General features: G+C 37.4%; 1 protein-coding gene across 3 annotated transcripts in view; it reads right to left on the bottom strand.

Moving 5' to 3' along the window:
• Window positions 1-20,456, bottom strand: part of ANK2 (ankyrin 2) — a 323,577-nt gene extending 303,121 nt beyond the window's left edge. For all 3 annotated transcript variants that reach the window (XM_036920818.2, XM_036920824.2, XM_057502564.1), the window contains exon 1: window positions 20,305-20,456. In XM_036920818.2, coding sequence (XP_036776713.2) covers window positions 20,305-20,388 — 84 coding nt within the window. In that variant the 5' untranslated portion in view covers window positions 20,389-20,456. The remainder of the gene's footprint in view (window positions 1-20,304) is intronic.
• Between the last annotated feature and the right edge of the window lie 275 nt (window positions 20,457-20,731).

Here is a 20,731-nt window from a genome sequence, read left to right as displayed (position 1 = left end):
CTATTTAAAATAGCCAAGATATGGAAGCAACCTAAGTGTCCATCAGTAGATGAATGGATAAAGAAGATGTGGTACATATACACAATGGAATACTATTCAGCCATAACAAACAAATCCTACCATTTGCAACAACATGGATGGAGCTAGAGGGTATTATGTTCAGTGAAATAAGCCAGGCAGAGAAAGACAAATACCAAATGATTTCCCTCATCTGTGGAGTATAACAACAAAGCAAAACTGAAGGAAGAAAATAGCAGCAGACTCACAGACTCCAAGAAGGGACTAGTGGTTACCAAAGAGGAGGGGTAGGGGAGGGCAGGGAGGGAGGGAGGGAGAAGGGGATTGTAGGGTATCATGATTGGTGGACATGGTGTGTGTGGGGTCACAGGGAAGACAGCATAGCTCGGAGGAGACAAATATGGACTCTGTGGCATCTTACTACACTGATGGACAGTGACTGCAATGGGGTATGGGGGGGACTTGTTAATAAGGGTGAATGTAATAACCACATTGTTTTTCATGTGAAATCTTCATAAGAGTGTATATCAATGATACCTTAATAAAAAGAAAGTGTTTGGTTGGTTCCAAAATTATACTGATAGACTCAGAGGGCAAATGGACACCCTGTCTTCTAGTCAAACTTACTGCTTTCCTGATGCCAACACAGGAAGTTAAAGTAAGTGCATTTTTGTTGGGATTCAACCTCAGAGTCACTAAGTTTAGTCAGAATTAGAAGAAGAAATTCAAACATAGGACAATGCCATTTATACTAATCAACCCCTGAGTAAAAGATGCCAATTAATCCTGTGCTCGGACAACACCACTGCTTTTCTACTTAGGACCCATAGTTTCATGAACTTTAGTGATGTCAAGATCTTTTAAATGATAAAGAGACAATGTTGGTATTCTAGGAATAAAGCTTGTTCTAGCACTAGCCCAAAGTTGATCAACTTTGTCTAGAAGAGAAAGCATACCAAGACAAGAGAAATGGATAAAAGAAGGCCCATCCTAATTAAGAGAAAATAAGACATACTCTCTCTGAATAGAAAGGCATGAAGAAGAGAATTTTCTGTGCCAATTCTGTATAGTGTCCACGCAGGATCAGGATCAGGTGTAAACACTGAAATGCGGACTGACCCTAAACACATCAGTACTGGGACACCCAACCAGGCTTCAGATGAGATGAGTTAGATTGTTCTGGTCAAGTGTCAGCACAAAGAGAGACAATATAAAGCTGGAAAGCCCCCATGCCTAGAGAACAAGGTGAAGGGGAGGAGGAGGTCCCCAGAGCCAAGCAGAAGAAAAAAACACTGGCAGCAGCACTACAGGCTGAATAGTCATGCCACTCTTGGGGGAGGCCAGGTGGGAGTAATGAGCAGGCACTGAGGTAAAGGTAAAATTGAGGAGCTGGAGAGATGCACTGATAGTCAGCATAACAAGGGACAGTCACCTGTGGTCCCGAGGTTAAAGAGAAACATTACACTTTAATGGAAAAGTTTAGCAGAAATGACGATGTAATAAAGAGATGAGCAGCTCTTTTCTTGTCTTATTTAGTTTCATTTGGTAGCAAAATAATCAGTTTAAGGTATCATATAGTTGTGCCAAAGGCCAAATGCATTATTTGACTTCTAAAAGACTGACTGCAACATGCACGTCTTATGAGCTCATACTTGTTTTCCTTGTGTTACCCTTGACTTCCCTGAACTAGGCTTTCTTCTCTCGGTCTTCACGCAGTATGTTGCTATCACCAGCTTTCCGCTGTAGCCTGTGCAGCAGACCTGGATGACGGCCTGCTCTCATTTGGCTCATTTGATGGTTCGTGCCAATAAATTTTTAAATCCTGCTCTCCAGGTGGCAAGGCTGTTTTATAACAAATTGCTGGCTAATTAGGGCATAAATGTTCTTTTCTTTATTTCTCCCTGACCTTGCTCATTCTCTTCTCCTTGCTGATAACATGCCCCCCGCAGTTTGTCTCTCACTCCTTGTTTTACAGTCTCCTCTGAGATCTGCTTACATCACTTAGTACTGCCAGGACTTAATCTTCATTTCCAATTTTGTTAATCTGCTTAGGGTGACATTCCTTACTTAACTTTGTACTTTTTTAGTATTTCCCTAAACCTTAAGTCAAAGCTTATTTATTATAAAATTGTCTACCTTTTCACATCAACAAAAAGAAGGACAAAAACCACATGATCATCTCCATAGATGCCGAAAAAGCATTTGACAAAATTCAATGCCCATTCATGGTAAAAACTCTCAACAAAACGAGTATAGAAGGCAAGTACCTCAACATAATAAAGGCCATATATGACAAATGTGCAGCCAACATCATACTTAACAGCAAGAAGCCAAAAGCCTTTCCTTTAAGATTGGGAACAGGACAAGAATGCCCTCTCTCTCCACTTTTATTCAACATAGTTCTGGAGGTCCTTGCCACAGCCATCAGAAAACACAAAGAAATAAAAGGCATCCAGATTGATAAAGAAGAAGTTAAACTGTCACTGTTTTCAGATGACATGATATTGTACATAAAAAACCCTAAAGAATCCACTCCAAAACTACTAGAACTGATATCGGAATACAGCAAAGTTGCAGGATACAAAATTAATAAACAGAAATCTGTTGTATTCCTATACACTAATGATGAACTAGCAGAAAGAGAAATCAGGAAAACAGTTCCATTCACAACTGCATCAAAAAGAATAAAATACCTAGGAATAAACCTAACCAAGGAAGTAAAAGACCTATACTCTGAAAACTACAAGACACTCAAGAGAGAAATTAAAGAAGATAACAATAAATGGAAACACATCCTGTGCTCAGGGATAGGAAGAATTAATACTGTCAAAATGGCGATCCTGCCTAAAGCAATCTACAGATTCAATGCAATCCCTATGAAAATACAAACAGCATTCTTCAATGAACTAGAGCAAATAGTTCTGAAATTCATATGGAAACACAAAAGACACTGAATAGCCAAAGCAATTCTGAGAAGGAAAAAAAAGCTGGGGGAGTTATGCTCCAAGACTTGAAGCTGTACTACAAAGCCACAGTAATCAAGACAATTTGGTACTGGCAAAAGAACAGAACCATTGACCAATGAAAAAGACTAGAGAGCTCAGATATAAACCCAAGCATATGTGGTCAATTACTATACAATACAGGAGCAATGGACATACAATGGGGAAATGACAGCCTCTTCAACAGCTGTTGTTGACAAAACTGGACAGCTACATGCAAGAGAATGAAACTGGATTATTGTTCAACCCCATACACAAAAGTAAACTCAAAATGGATCAAAGACCTGAATGTAAGTCATGAAACCATAAAACTTTTAGAAAAAAAATAGACAAAAATCTCTTGGACATAAACATGAGCGACTTCTTCATGAACATATCCCCCCGGGCAAGGGAAACAAAAGCAAAGATGAACAAGTGGGACTATATCAAGCTGAAAAGATTCTGTACAGCAAAGGATATCATCAATAGAACAAAAAGACATCCTACAGTAAGGGAGAATATATTCATAAATGACATGTCCGATAAAGGATTGACTTCCAAAATATATGAAGAGCTCACACACCTCAACAAATGAAAAGCAAATAACCCAATTAAAAAATGGGCAGAGGAGCTGAACAGACACTTCTCCAAAGAAGAAGTTCAGATGGCCAACAGCAACATCAAAAGATGCTCCACATCACTAATCATCAGAGAAATGCAAATTAAAACCACACTGAGATATCACCTCACACCAGTAAGGATGACCACCATCCAAAAGACAAACAACAACAAATGTTGGAGAGAATGTGGAGAAAGGGGAACCCTCCTACACTGCTGGTGGGAATGTAAACTAGTTCAACCATTGTGGAAAGCAATGTGGAGGTTCCTCAAAAAAATAAATACAGGAATTCCACTCCTAGAAATTTACCCTAAGAATGCAGGAGCCCAGTTTGAAAAAGACATATAAACCCCTGTACTTATCGCAGCACTATTTACAATAGCCAAGAAATGGAAGCAACCTAAGTGTCCATCTGTAGATGAATGGATAAAGAAGATGTGGTACATATACACAATGGAATATTATTCAGCCATAAGAAGAAAACATATCCTACTATTTGCAAGAACATGGATGGAGCCAGACGGTATTATGCTCAGTGAAATAAGCCAGGTGGTAAAAGACAAGTATCAAATGATTTCACTCATCTGTGGAATATAAGAACAAAGAAAAAAACTGAAGGAACAAAACAGCAGCAGACTCACAGAACCCAAGAATGGATTAACAGTTACCAAAGGGAAAGGGACTGGGGAGGATGGGAGGGGCAAGGAGGAAAAAAGGGCATTACGATTAGCAGACATAATTGGGGAGGTCACTGGGAAGGCAGTATAGCACAGAGGAGACAAGTAGTGGCTCTATAGCATCTTACTATGCTGATGGACAATGACTGTAATGGGGTATGTGGTGGGGACTTGATAATGGGGGAGAATGTAGTAACCATAATGTTGCTTATGTGATTGTATATTAATGATACCATAATAAAAAGAACTTCATTGAAAAAAAGAAAAGAAATACTATTTGACCTGGGAATTCCACTCCTAGGAATTTACCTGAAGAAAACAACTTCTCAGATTCAAAATGACATATGCACCCCTATGTTTATCGCAGCACTATTTGCAATAGCCAAGATATGGAAGCAACCTAAGTGTCCATCAGCAGATGAATGGATAAAGAAGATGTGGTACATATACACAGTGGAATACTATTCAGCCATAAGAAATAAATCCTACCATTTGCAACAACATGGATTGAGCTAGAGAGTAATATACTCAGTGAAATAAGCCAGGCGGAGAAAGACAAACACCAAATGATTTCCCTCATTTGTGGAGTATAACAATGAAGCAAAATTGAAAGAACAAAACAGAGCAGACTCACAGACTCCAAGAAGGGACCAGCGGTTACCAAAGGGGAACAGTGTGGGAAGGTACCTTGGGAGGGAGGGAGAAGGTGATTGAGGGGTATTATGATTGGCACACATGGTGTGGGGGATATCATGGGGAAGATAGTGTAGCACAGATAAGCAAATAGTGGATCTGTGACATCTTACTACCCTGATGGACAGAGACTGCAATGGGGTTGGGGGGAGGGGGGCGGACTCGATAATATGGGTGAATGTAGTAGCCACATTGTTTTTCATGTGCAACCTTTATAAGAGTGTATATCAATAACACCTTAATAAAAAAAGTGTCTACCTTTTTTGACTCAGCCGTGCATTATTTTCACTGTAATACAAATGCACAGAGAAGTCATTTCTACTGATTCTCTTAATCCTCATATGTTAATAAACTCTGTATTTGAAATATGAATAATACATTTAAATGTTCCATTAAGGATTTTTCTAATCCCTTACTAAAATAGTGTTATATATTTTTATTTACTTTTCATGATGTTACAAAGTTGAAATTTCCCAGTTTTTGTGAGATGCCTATTTATACAACATTCACAATATATCAAATGAGAGATGTAAATAAGGGCAACAAATTTAAAGGACTTCCAGTGTACAAATTACTTAAAAATAATAAAGTAAATATTCTCATAATTTCCAGCATCACTTATATGCACACATCCATATTGAAATAAAAACTGCCTCAAATTTTGTGCGTCTTTAAAATTCTTCATTATGTGTGAAATTCACACATAAGACCTGGAAAACCTTAAAGATTTTTATCTGCTTTTCATAGGGAATTATTTTAAGATTTGTTTTTGTTGAAAACATGTGTCTATAAAATTCACATCTTTCTAAAACTCAGGGGGAAAACTGAATAAAAAGAAATAAAGATGCAGTGGCAATGATTTGTTTGGGTTTTCTTTGGGAATGATTGCCCAGATGATCTCTTTAATTTATATTTGCCCCAGGAACTGGACATACTTAGATCGGCATGCTTAGAAAATCAACAGGCATTACTGAGCAGTCCCAGAAACACAGTGATTGTGCAACCAGGACAGACAAGACAGCAAGCTTGGTCCACCTAACCAGAGAGAAACATGTGATCAGTTAACTTATTTCACAAGAATCACATGGCCTGCACAGAGTGTTACAAAACTAGGCAGACTTAGACTCAAGCTCAGAGGAACTCATTAGACTCTAAGCCTGGCATTCACATGTGTGGAAATCATACCTGAAGGTTAGAAAGGAGAACATTTTTTTTTCCAATTCCAGGATCCCTTCTACCTTCTTTTATTATCTCCATCCTGAGTCCCACTCTCTTAGTTTTTCCTGTTACTGTGTCATTCCAGACTCTGTCCTCCACCTGTGAGTGATTTCATGCCTTCTCATGATTTCAACCTCTCAATATGCTGGTGGTTCCTAAAATTATATCTGTCCTGACCTTTCCCACAAATGTCACACTTCAAATGTTTGCTGGACTTTTCTGTCTGCATGTCCCACATGTGAAAATCAGAACCCAGTACCTCTCTCTCCCCATGAACCTGCTCCTTCTTTTCTAATGGTGGTGTCCTACCAGACACCAAATCATTAGAGTTGGACACCTAGGTGTCATTTTTGACTCTTGCTTCTGCACTACTCCACCCACCACGATGTCCACTCAGTGGCCTATCAGACTAACTTTATCAGTCCCTCCCTTTCCAATCCTACCACTACATCTTAGCTCATTCCCCTATCCTATCTCTCCAGCAGCATAGACACCAAAATAAAATCTTTCTCCAGACCTTCCCATTCTATGCAGTCTACACAGTGATGAAAAATAAATAAATCTGGCCATATTACCCCATGCTTATAGCCTTTCAAAGTCTTCTCTTTACCCAGCATAAAATCCAAGCTTATTAACATGAGGTACATACAATACTCTTACTACTGCTGGCGTCTTCAGCCTCATTTACCATATGTCCTACTTATTTTTCACTTTGCTTTCCAACCACAGAAAATTTACGTAGTGTTCACTATTGCCAAGTCCTATATCAAGCACTTTACATATATTAACTCACATGATTCTCATAGAAACCCTATTAGCTGGGTCCCATAATTATCTCAGTTTTTACAGGTGAAGGAATTGAGGCACAGAGAAGTGAGTTACCTGCCCAAAGTCAAACCCTTTGCACAGGTCAGAGCTTGTCCAGGTCCAGACTCCATATGTTACTCCCCTTATGTCCCTCCTCCCTGGCTGTGCAGTCCTGTTTTTACTTCCCCACCACAGACTCCTGCTTTACCTTCTGTCAGAAATGCTTCTGTTGCACCTGTGACTGACTGACTTCTAACTTAGCTTTTAAAGCTCAACTTAGCCATCATAGTGTTCAGTAGCTCAGTCCTTGTAACTTGCAGGTGTTACGAGCCTGGCCTCTTCTTCTTCCTCACAAGGGCCTTTGCTCTACTCCTAAAGTAGGGGATGGATATTTCCATCATTGCAGTTAGCATCTAGTACAATAATCATCTGTTTAATGAGGGAGACATAACCTTGCCACCAAGGAATATATCTCCCTCATGTTTGTGTTTTGTATTTTGCACAGCACGATGTCTGACCATTAAGCATTCAGTGTATGTGTGCTGGGAGAAGAATGAATGAATAAAAGGATAAGTAAAGGGCACCCCCACTAGTAACCAAGAGCCCTTGCTAGTAACAGTGCCACAGTAACTGAACTTCAAGCAGTTATAGAATGAGTCCATTACCTTCTGCAGTCAGCCTACAAAAACTGCAAGAAGCCTCAGACAGAGAGAGGCAGAGGGAGAGAGAGAGTGTGTGTGTGTGTGTTGCAGCAGAGGGCTACAAGGATCAAGGTGGGAAGGGACTAAAAATTGAACCTGTACACAGACTAAGTAAAAGCAAATACATTTATAAGACAAATGTGTGCTAATGGCTCAACAAATCCATATATAGTTTCCCCACAACGTCTTGATTTTTCACTATCCTTTTAGTTTGTTTTAAAGTCCTTATTTAAAAAGGTCTTAGGGTATCATCATAAAATATATACCTGAGTTCAGGAGACTACAGCCAAGCACAAATCACAGCTAAAAGACAGCCCTGTTGGGTGGTACTAATAGGACAAGTTTTCAGGAAGCATTTGATTAGTAAATATTGGGAAATTAGCTTTTGAATAATTTTGCAGATTAAAGCTTAGTCCATTACTTGGTGTTAGAAACATGGCTTATCCTGTCAGGCTGACCCAGTTTTACTTCATAGAGCAGGAAACGGGCATTTTTAAAGCGGTACCTCTCAAAATTAACACTTCAATGCTCTTTCCCATTGCTAGGCTTTGATTGCTCTTTAAGATGACCTTTAAGCCATACAAAGGTCACTGTTCTAGCAGTCAGTAGACAGGAAGTCTAGGACTCTGTCTGCCATTAACTACTTACTTGATTTTGGCAAATGTGCTTGACTTCTCTGGATATCAGTTTCCTCATGTAAAATAAGATATTTGGGTTTGTAATTTTTAAGCTAATTCCAGCTCTATTTTAAGCTACTTACAGCTCTAAAAGTTTATACTCTCAAAGAAAACTAGTGTGGATCAGACATTAAAGTCACCTGCATGCCTACACACACATGCACACACTCAAACACATGAGAGTGAGAAATCACATACATACTGATTTTTCAATAATGAATTAATAGTTACCTCTATTACACACATAGAATAGGTAATATTTCTATGTTTCTTTGGAATTTGAGGGCACTATATATTTTTTTATTTCAATTCTAGAATTTTTTGTTGGAGGCTCTCCAGATGCATATGAATATTGTTAATTCATGACACAGCTAGTAAATAAAAGTTAGTTTACTTCTCAAGGAACCATACAAGGCAGTAATTTTCACAGTAGTTTGTATTTTCTCAAAAATGGGGAAGCGGGGGTGGAGGCTAAGACTCTGTAGCAAGGCTCACAACCACAAATTAAGCCACTAGAGAGAGGTAGCTAAGCTGGGCTGACAGGGGGAAAGATGGGGGGCGAATGTCATGGCAAAGCCAGAAGGTGGCTGTGTGCCACTGAGGTGCAGAGCCCGCCCTCATTAATCCTAGCTGAACCCTGACTGACACCACCTGCTGTTCTGTGTATGCTCACAGAACAACTGGCACCTGCATATCGGAAACAAGATTAAAACAGGCACAAAATCCCACCAGCATGGTAAACCATATAGAGTATTCTTGAGGGAGCTTAATCTGCACAGAGAGATGATGAGGTGGGGGAAGGGACCTTTTCTACTGTTAGATTCACAGCAAAATGCTCCTGTGTCATGCCAAACTCTAAAGGGCTTCACATTCCTAAAGAAATGACAAGGCAACATTTCTCTAAAATAAGTAATATATATCTAACACCTAAGAACAATGCAGTTTAAACTAAGCTGTTATTAGTTCCAAAGATGTAAAGTTCCAAATATAACTTTCAATAGGAGGAAAGCCCTCTGTACATACCAACTGAACAAAAAAACTGGTTTTTCTATTCATAAAAAAACTCAAATTTCAGTTTAATGTTTTAGGTCAACTCAAAAATGAAACACTCTATTAGATCAGTTGAGTGGTGAGCTATTCCTAAGGTGCCATTTGAACCATCAAATGAAATACACAAGCACTACTTTTTTCCATTACAAACTAAACAAATTCAAATGTATTTAGTTGAAAATTAGCAAGAATTAACAAAATACCTACTCAAAATAGCCTTGAAATTTTTCAGCCTTGCTTTTACGTTTGCATTGAGCCGAGTTTTAAAAAGAGGTAATATTTTTATATTACAACAAAATGCCACTTTCCATGACCCAGCTAGTTGATTTCCACATTTATTGTTAATTTTCAAGAAATGCTAAAATTATAATATAAAAAATACCCACGTATAACTGTCAGCAAATGAAAATCATCTGTAACCATTATCATAGGTCCCACCTTCTCACAACTAAGAACTTGGCCGCACAAAATCAGACAATGAAAAAAAATATATCTGTGACACTGAAGAAATACAAACTTTGACTAGACATATGAGAGAAAGTGAACTCAAGAACTAGGATACATTTTCTGAAAAAGCAGTGATAAAATTCACCTTACCCAGAATTTATTTGAATAATAACTAATCAAATATAATCTTATCTGAAATATTGGCTGCAGTTTGATTTGAAAATCTTTACTAAATGATAACACAATACTACCATTTAAGAAAAATGGCAAACTTTGTGGTATTTTTTTGCTATTATTTAATAATATCCAAAGATTGCATTTGTTATACACCACACACACACACATACACATGAATTCATATATATCCCATTGAATATATTCTTATTAATTTTATATTTGATTTCAGAATTTCAGATTCCAAGTAGATATTATACTATAGAACTAGCTGTAACAAAGATACTTATCTGTTTACTTAAACTAGTTTAAGCATCTCATTTCCTCAAGGTCATTTGAGGGACAAAAAACAAACTTATATGTCATCCTGGTAAGCCTAGAAAAAATAACCAAATTAGTACTGTAGAAAGAAAAGGCAAAGTAATAACCCTATTATTAAATATCTGAGTTATACAGACTTGAAATTACTGCACAAATAGTAAATGAACGTGTACTACACAGTTGTCATTGAATAGATAAAAGGGATCATTCTCATATCCCAGGATATCCAGTATATTGAAAAAGAAAGCCAGCCATATCTACTTAAGTATCAATCACTCCTGTGATGTCTTTATTTGTATCAAAAAACATTCTAGAAGCGCCACAATGGATCATATTTGCAGTGTCTTGAATTATTCACCATCATTCATTCCTGCAATTCATACAGTATTGAATAATCTCTACTTAAAATAAGACTCTTCTGGATGCTAAAAATAATACCATAAAAGGATGATATGTATTCATATGGAAATATACAAAGAGCTGTGTAACCAGCAAATACAAAGTCATTGATTACTGATCACCTTGAAGTGAATTTGAGAAACCATTTCTAACAGTAAAAATACCAAAATGTACATTAATATTACTTTTAAAGTATTAAATTGAAATGTACATGATATCTGAATTATAGATTAGGTCATCCCACAATAGTTCACATGACTCCAGGGTTGGAATGTGAGACCGCCATCATAGATCCTGATATCCACAAATAAAAATAGCCAATCCCTCCTTAGGGGAAGGAAGCTGTTTGAATATTTACATACTACATTTATGACTTCCAAATAAATAATCCAGCTTTAGACAAGAATCTAAAGTCTGTACATGGCATGGTATTAGGTTTTTAGAAGGAGGATCGTTCTCTGACAACAGCAATATGAAAGAACACTTCAAATATCCAGGCAACAATGAATTAGAGTGTGGTTGTTACTTTTTTTAAAAAAATCCTGAAACTTGTTTCTAAGCCATTTCCAATAGTAGCATATCTGAAACTCAGAATAATCCAAATGTGTATGTATGTGTATACACAATTTTTTCCCAAACTTTTGACATTGTTTTGGAAAGAAAGAATTATCCTTTTGGAAAGAAAAATTAATTGCTCTGTGAAGGAAAACACACTTCCATTCAGCTAATTCTCTTTACATTTGGAAAACTATAAGATTTTTAAAAAATAATCATCTCTTAAATTATCAGTAAGAAGCAATAAGAAAAGGAACTTCACTTTTCCATTGGACCCTGGCCAGTGATTCAGAAAATTGTTCCAACAGTTGTTCTTTATCTCATCAAGGCATTTTGTCAAAATAAGAGAGTTACCAGACCTCATTTAACCTTTCACTGTTGCCCAAAAACTACCTCCCCAAACCAGGCATGGAAGTCACTGGGGTCAGGACACCTGGAACAGATTCAGACCTCCTACCCACTCAAAAATCATTTAAAGTACAGGTTCATACATGGCCAAATAGACAAATGCCTGATTGCCCAATCAGTCCTGATTCTTTAACAACTGGAAAGAGGTCCCTGCTGTCTAATGAGATTATGGAACACATGATAGACTAGTGACCTTTTGAATTAGGACAAGCAACATGAACTCACTCACAAATTCCCTTTTATACTGCAGAGGCTATGTTGAGGTTGTCTGCCATTTGACAAAAATAGTTGAAGTACAGATGGAAATACCAACATATAAGGCTTCATTCTTCAGTGTTTCAAGGCTAAGACTGAGAATTCACATCTGGCTCAAATATTATGAGCACATCTGATAATTTTAGTCAAAAATCACATAAAAAATACATTTTCCTATTTGGGTTTATGCTTCTGTTTGAACAATATTTGAAAAAAAATCAGTCATAACAGCTTTTACATTCATTGATCAATCAGCAAAGGCATATTGGTGCAATGGGTTTTGGACATAAAGAAACTATTTCTTTAATTCTTGATCTTATTTTAATTGTTTAAAATGCTGTTCTATCAGCATAACACAGGGGTTTGGAGAAGGCAGAATGGTCAGTCTGACCTTGGGTAACATCCTGGGTCCATCATTTAGCAGCTATGTGGATTCAAACAGGGGAGTTTTTCAATCCCTTTAGACATCGATTTCCTCATCTTTAATAGAGGGATAATATAGTATACACTTATCAGATAATTGTGAAGATAAAATTAGATAATCTATGTAGAACTCTTAGCACAATGGCTAGCAAATAATACTATGATAAGCTCTTAATATATATTAACTATCATTTATTATTATTGTTGTTATTGTGAAATGTTCCAATGATATGATTTTTTTCCTAATAAAGAATTTTTCTGTAATTAAATTGTTCAGCTTATTGAATAAAACTAATTCATTCAAACAAGTTTGATTTAGATAAACTTCATTATAAACCATTAAAAGACCTCCATTTTACTTTCATTATATTACTATTGTCACCCCTCATATGGACCTTTATGAAGACGTGAATTCCTTTTCATATTGAGAAGATAAGTCATTAGGAGATAATCTTGACACATAAATATGTGTCGATAGCATATCCATTTTTCTGAAAGTGTGGTTTTTGGATAATGGGTTTGGTTTGTACACATCTAACAGTATTCTCCTGCACTGTCCCCCTTTGACTGGCCACCCTCTGAGGTTAAGAATGAAATCCACACCCTTGAGACTACATAAAGGTAACTGGCTTGTATGGAATGATAGCAGGTAGGTTAGCACTATGCCCTAAATAGCTGAGCAATGTAAACCAAAACGCATTCACCACTCATCCCATAACTTCAATACATGCATTTATTCTGAGAATCAGAGTAGAGCATGGTAATGTGGCACTTGCAAACATTTTATTAATGCTACCCAAATGTGGTTTGCAAAATAGACTAAACTGTGAAAACAAAAGGTTAACTCACATTAAGACTTTTCGTAGTCACTATTATAAATCACAGGCTACAAGGAAGTATCGCCAATTACCGACTTCTCAAAGTACAAATTCAAAATTCTCAAAAATAACTTCACACATACACTCCATTTCACTCTGCCACTCATTTCACTTTGTTCTGTATGTTGTCTTGGGAGGACCAAACCCCCTCGACAGAATTAGAGGGTAAACTCCGCAATGCAAATTCTATTACAATATCAGATTTATGTGTTTAAAATTAGGAAACTATAGTACATTGAAACCTACACAAATACTCTGCTCTGCAGATATACCTCAGATTCAAATCTGTTTTAGCCTACTGAATCTGCAGACATATGCATGCCTCCAGAAATGGGTGGAAGAGGATATACCTACATGACATTTCCTTAATTCTTCTCCTCAGCCTGGACTAACATTAGCATCAGGACAGAACAGTTTCCTGACTGTGTGTGGGAAGCTTTGACAGCCACACTGAATGGCAGGACAATGTCCCAGCAGCTAACACAGTGCCCTGCACCTAGCAAACCAACCCACAATTAAAGGAGCTCTCCTACATGTTGGGGAAAAGACCTAAATTAAATTGAGTTAAACAAGCTGATTCTTAGAAATTGAAGCTCATTAAGCAAATGTTAGAAATCAAGGTCCTTGTCTTAATGAGTACAAACACAAATTAGTGGGTGGAAGATAATGATAGTTGTCTGTGAGTTAACAGAAAAAAACATGAATAAAACCCAGGTCTGACAACTAAGTAGAAGCTCACCCTCTAGATTTAGGTGTATCATTAACTAGAACATATTTTACCAACTCCCTCCAGTTTTTAAAAATTCACCCTCTCTAAAGGGTTGGCAGGTATTAATAGATTTCAAAGAAAAGAAATACCCTACCACACTTACTTGGTCTCAAGTGTATAAAATAGTTCTAAAATTTTTTAATCAAAATATTGTTTCATTTGGTAGTAATCCCACCTCTGCTCTTTCAAGTAAAAGGAATTGAGATGTTAAGTTTATTTGTTGTAAGGAGTCCTGTCAGAACCCACTGAGATAAAAATAGGTAGTGCTTTTCTTTCTGCTACCAATAGGAATTAGAACAGAATATGAGCAGGAAAGAAAGAAAGCTGTAGGGATATTTATAATTAGCATCTCTGAATCAGGTTAAGACAGTAACAAATACAGATTAAAAATCTTAATTCTATTTCAGTATGCAATCACATGTCCCTTTAGAAACTCTATTAAGAAGGAAAAAGAAATCTCAAACACTTTAGGAAAGAGTGTATAAAAAAGAACCTTCTGTAGAACCTTCTGCAGAACAACTACTCAGAATATACTAAAAAGGATTCTCAAGAGAATAATTAGAACTAAAGTTGTGAAAGGAGGAGCAACTTTTTATGCAAACTTAATACACTTAAGCCGTATGAAGATACTTGTTTACTTATTTTGTTGTTCCAATCATTTTTCTGGATTTTTCAAAGCCAGTTCAGTGACTGTATGGACTGAAAAAAAAATCAGAACCAACATAACACAAAATGTAATGGAAACAAAAGGAAGGAAACGAGGGAGTCCTGCCTAGAAGAAGGTTATAGACAACCAGGAAAGAAATCACCTGTGCATATTATTCCAACTAGAGTAAGCATTTTGGAGATTGTGATAAACTGATGAACAATAGGAAGCAACATTGGGGAAAAAAATCTGGAGGAGGATATCTTAGCATAAGTTGAACCTATAACTACCTTAGAAGCTTTGCAAGAGACACAGAGGAATAGCTTAGCACCTGGTTTCCTTGAGAGAAATGGTTTGAAATACATCATTTGTTAAATAGTAGGAAAAATGTCCATCATTTCTACAGCACCATCCCTGCATAAAGTCTGAGTCTCCAGCTCCTCATCTACAAAACTGGATAATAATACTCAGTGAGAGTGATTGAAGATTAAATGAGATGGTGTACACAAAGCAATGCTAGGTCCTAGACACAGAGTAAGAGTAAGGTGGGGGAAAATGCTTTCTGTGCTCTTGTGTCGCTGCCATTGCCATCTAGACTTGAATGAAACACATGTAACTCTAAGAGCTGACTAATAATCTAACACATCCAAAATAAATTAGAAATTCTTTCTAAAATGACTCAACTTCATGCCTGCTAACCCCATTCAAAAGCAATGGTTCTTAAGTCTGATGGACATAAGAAGAAGAGTTGGGAGTCCATTAAAAATCCCCAAAAGTGATTGACCAGGTCTGAAGAGAGTCCTAAGCATTTTGTTCTTTTATAGGCAATCCAGGTACTTCTCATAGTTGTGGGGAGCAGATAGCACTTAACCCTTTAAAAAGGATACTTTAAGATTAATATTTGACTATTACTTTCACATGAAATTAGGAATTTAAAACAGTAATATAAAAGTGGGTAGAAAGAGATGAAAACAGAGAGACAGACATAGAAAGTCACAGAATACCAGGGATTTTTCTATCCAATAAAAAAATTTCCATAGTCTCTGACAGATGGTCATTCTAAATACCCTCAATGATGGGGAATTGCTGTCTTCAGGCAACACATGCAATTTTGGGTTATGAATTGATGTTTTTATAAATGGTAAATCCTAAGCTATTTGGAAAACTGAAGAAATGGGGATATTAATCAGGATAAATTACACAAGAAAGCCTTTCTAGACCTGATTGAACTAGATAAAGCACCAACTAAACTCACAACTAATTTGACTGCAAGATGATTTGAACATCTAAATGTTGGATCTGCCTCTTGATTCCATTAAAAAAAAGCCATACTTTGTGTGGCGGCTGTGACAATAACCTTTTACTATGTCTCTCATTCACATTTCAATGGTGCAACATTTCAGTCATACATCTGGCACCACTTTCTTCTGTCTATTTAGGCAGTGGCAAGTAAACAGCAATAAAAATACATATAACCAAAAATACTTTGCCATGTTCATGAATATTTTTAAGTAATGGTCCAGAACCAAACATCTTGAATGAATATAAGGTATCTCACAAAGCCATTTTATCTTACTACTCTGTTGAAATCCATAGTACTGATATTTTAACCTTTATATAGTCATTCTACCAAATAAGGAAAAATAGTTATTAAGCCATTTCATTTGTTTTAGAAGAACTCACAGTTGCTTTGTTGTGGGACTGATGCCTGGACATTTTCACTTATGTAAATTATTGAAGGTTCCTGCAGTCTCTTCCAGGACAAATCCACAGTCATGTCATTGAAAAGTGAAAATTGAAAAGTGTGAGGTGCTGCACATCAATATGGCCTTGGGTTATGTTATCTAATATGCCAGAATATTTCCTGGAATAAGAAATTTTTATAGAGTTGTCTAAGATTTAGAATAAGCGAAAAACTCTGATGCTGATACATTTCTCATAGGTCCCAGTGCTCCTTTCTGGTCCATGACTCCAGCTGAGAATGAGGGTAGTTCCTAGTTTCCCTTCTCCACTGAACCACCACTAGAACGTCGACCCCAAATCTGCACCTTGGGCACGATCTCTGTGATTTAACTGGGACTTAAGGAAACTATTTGCTGAAGTATTAAATGAAAAAGGGTTCTCTGAATATATTAGTAACAGTACTATCTGATTTACTTTCTTTGGACACTAAAGAGCACCTAATAATAAATAAATCTCTCTCCAAAAATATCTTTGTGTTCAAGCTTGAGGAAGAGAAAAGCAACTGCAAACATCCAGGAACTGGCCTGGTACTATCAGCTTGGCCTTGGCATTCTCCCACTGAACATAAAAGTTTTACAGAGCGTCATCATCGCTCCAGGTCATACTGTGAGTGTAACAGAACAGGACAAATAACGGCACCACTCCCTTATCATGCCTGAACGCAGACAAAACATGAACATTGTCCAAGCCACAAAATACTAGATATCCCCCTCCTCTTACTCAATGAGAGATTGCTGCCTCTTTACCAGCTGCAGCTTTAGCCTGCCCTCCCAGAGCTAAGATCTACAGGGAGACGCGATCACAGAACTTCCCAGGCTTTCTGAAACACCCCATGCAGCGTGAACCCCACTTTCTTGTTCCCTCCACCAGATTACTCATCCAAAGCCCAAGCCCTGTAAACCCTTGTCAACTCCATTCCTCATGATGTGCACCCTCCCTCACCGCAGTGAGTCGCTGCCCCCACACATTCAGCCACAGGTGTGTTCTCGGCAGACTTTGCATGAAGGTTGACAAGCTCAGTTACTGAAGTCAGAACAGACATTATTTTAAAAACCTGAAAGAATTTTCTATCTTCAAGGTACTCACTAAAACTCTAATATAAACTCTTTAAGCTGATTTTCTCACATTGTGGGGTTTGTGGCAAAAGACCCTTTGGTTTTGTCCCTCAGAAGAATTATGTTTATGAGGTGTAGAATAAACAAGGAGATTATGGCTCATCTGTTAAATATTTACTAGAGAAAGAGGCATGTGTTTTCAAGGAATATGATTCAGCATGTTAGATCAACAACCAGGCCACAGTAAGCCTGGTGGTCCATAATCCTGGCTGCCTTATATAATCCTACAGTGGATTCAGGGTAAACCTTTGGTAGAACAACAGACAATAGAATTGGAGTGATACAGCATTGACTTTGCTCCAGTTCTTGTTTTCATCCTTAATAGGCTTCTTGTTTTCCTCAAATTTTATCCTTCTTAGGGATGCTTATTTCTTGATTATTGTTTCCTCATCAAAGCACATTTAATGGTCCAGTTTCTAAGTATGAAAATTTCAATTACCTGCTCTGCAAAAAGACATGAAGACCAAGGGAGGATATATTTACATAAATCTCAATAATTTGTATGAGATAAAAAGTTTCCAATTACAGCATATAACTTTTGACATTTTGAAAAATGACCACATAGCCTTTGCAAAGTACCAATATTATATTCTGCCTCCTTCAAAAATATAAACAGTTTTTCATTCTACGGTGCTCATTCCAAAAAAAATTTCAGTTTAAGAGAAAAGTAATGACACTAAAAGTTACTGACATTAACTACATATTAAACACTGCTCAGAATCTTATATACATTATTTCTAATCCTCACAAAATACCAAAAGGTATATACAATTATTCATATTTAGCAGATGAGGATCTGGATCAGAGAATTTAAAGGATATGCTCCAACATGCAGTGTTAAAGGATAGTGCTACGATTCAAACCCACTTGAGTCTGACTTGACAAGCTAAAGGACGTATATGTGTGTTCTTTTAGATGAAATTACTTTAACACTAAATATTCACTGTGTTTTTACAGCTCATTTGATATATGTCTCTGAATGCATGCACGCACACACACACACACACTTGCCAAAACTTGCTATTAATTGCTATCATTTGAAAGCAAGTTTGGGAACGAATTTATTCCTAGAATAAATGCTTGAGAAAATGGAGCTTAAAAATATTAAAATTATCACATATGATGGTTTTATCTTCTCCATTGCCTCAAATATTTCAAAATAGCTTTGGTCATGTGAATTTAGTACCATCACTCAGATCTTAAAAATCTCCTTGAAATACATTCTCCACTCCTTTAATAGTTCTGAGTATATTGTTTCTAATGCATTACAGAGACTTCAGAGAGAAATTAAGAGGATTTTGAAGTGAATTCAAGCAAAAAAAAAATCCTTTTTTTCTTTCCTTCTACCTCTCTCTTGCTCTCTTTCTCTTCTCTGTTTGTTTTTCCTCCTTTTTAAATGTTTATCAGTTAACTAAAAATCTCAGGGCTGGGAGATCCAGAAATCCTTAGGTACAAAAGGACATTCCACCCATGTTCCTACCTACCCTGAATTATCCTTCTGCCTTTATCAGATTGCATCATTACCCTCATGCTATTATATTTTTCTTGTATGTGGGCATGCTCATTTTTATCAAATTACAAGGCACCATAAAAATACATAAATCCCTTGTTTGCTAATACAATAATCTTTTCAACATTATAAGTTTCAAATTATTTCAAATTTTTGAGATTATGAGACATTTAGACACCAGAGACATTCCATGTCAAAGCACAATACAATTTCAACACTGTCAAAATGAAAAATATTCCTATCTTCATGATAATTTTTTTTTGATCATCTCATTCAAAATCCAAAATCATCTAACACTGAAACCATAAACACGAGAATCATATCTCCTATCTCTCCCAAATTATCAGTAAAGGGATTTCAGGAGAATTTATTTACAGGCATCTCTTTCAGAGGTAGGGCTCAAAGCGCTCTGGGAAACTGCAACAGTTACCAGAAGGAGTCAGGCCATAAAGAAAGAAGTGCTGGCATTGGGTGGGGCCGAATAGTTTGCATCTTTTCCCACTGTTTCTCACTGGTATCATTTCCATGAAATCAAGGGTATGGCAACGTATGCCAGGGTAAGAAATCCTACAGACTGCTTTGTGTGCCTAGCACCCCCTGGCCCATAATATCTTTAGCTGTTTATCTTAATCAATGAAAGGACTATCACACTAATGTCTGGGAAAACCGGAGAGCAGCTAAACAAACCAAAGAAATATCACGCTGGGGATCATATTTCTCCTGTCACAACAGTCTTTTCTTCTTAGGAAGAATACACTTAGCCTGAAATCGAAAGGCATTTGCTGTCTAGCCATCTCAAGATCATCACCAAGCAAACACATCTGGCCAAAAATCTTCCCTTTATTTCACAATCCACCTTGCTTAACACTTTCTTCTAAACTCACTCATTCTAAAAATAAAATGACCCTCTTTGCACTGGGCTAGCACCAGAAGCATCCATTGGCGGCCACAATCTTCAATAATCCACATGCCCAAAACACCTATCTCTGTTCACTCCACCATGCTTCAGTCAACGTATCCACCACGAACCATGCCCGGCTCCTTTCCCATTCCCCAAAAGCAGCAGTTTGCACCTGTCTCTTTAAAAAGCACTACTTGACACTGTTCCAGTCTACAGCTACTCAGAATGCCCCACGGTTTCTAAGCCTCACTGACATCACACACTCAAACATACACACATACACATCCATATATAGACATTCCTAATTGTGGCAATTTACCTTTTTGGGTCTTTTTCTTCTCTGACTACTGCCATTGAACTTCTCTCCACTGTCGCTTTTCTGAGCTGCATCTTCGTTCATCATTTTGAACAGTTTGGGAAGAAAATAGCTCTGCCATTAAACCCTGCCGCCTGCACAGACCGCCAGCGAGTATACACTTACTGGAGGCAAGCAGCAGGAGGAGGAGGGGTGGGGAAGGGGCGCGCACTGGGAGGGGGAGGACGGTGACGTTGCCATGGCAGCAGCTGCCACAACTGTTTATCTGACTGCATTGTTAAATCTGATTCCACCAATTACCATCAGGGACCGCTCACAATGAAGAAAGCCGTGAAAAAAGAAGGCCAGGGACTCGAATGATTTGGGGACTCTGCTGGTTGGTTTCTGAAACACCCTCAAATCGATTAACTCTCAACCCACACAGAAAACC

Source organism: Manis pentadactyla, chromosome 5 (genome assembly GCF_030020395.1).
Source record: "Manis pentadactyla isolate mManPen7 chromosome 5, mManPen7.hap1, whole genome shotgun sequence".
Taxonomy (NCBI): domain Eukaryota; kingdom Metazoa; phylum Chordata; class Mammalia; order Pholidota; family Manidae; genus Manis; species Manis pentadactyla.
This window is presented reverse-complemented; position numbering and strand designations above follow the sequence as displayed.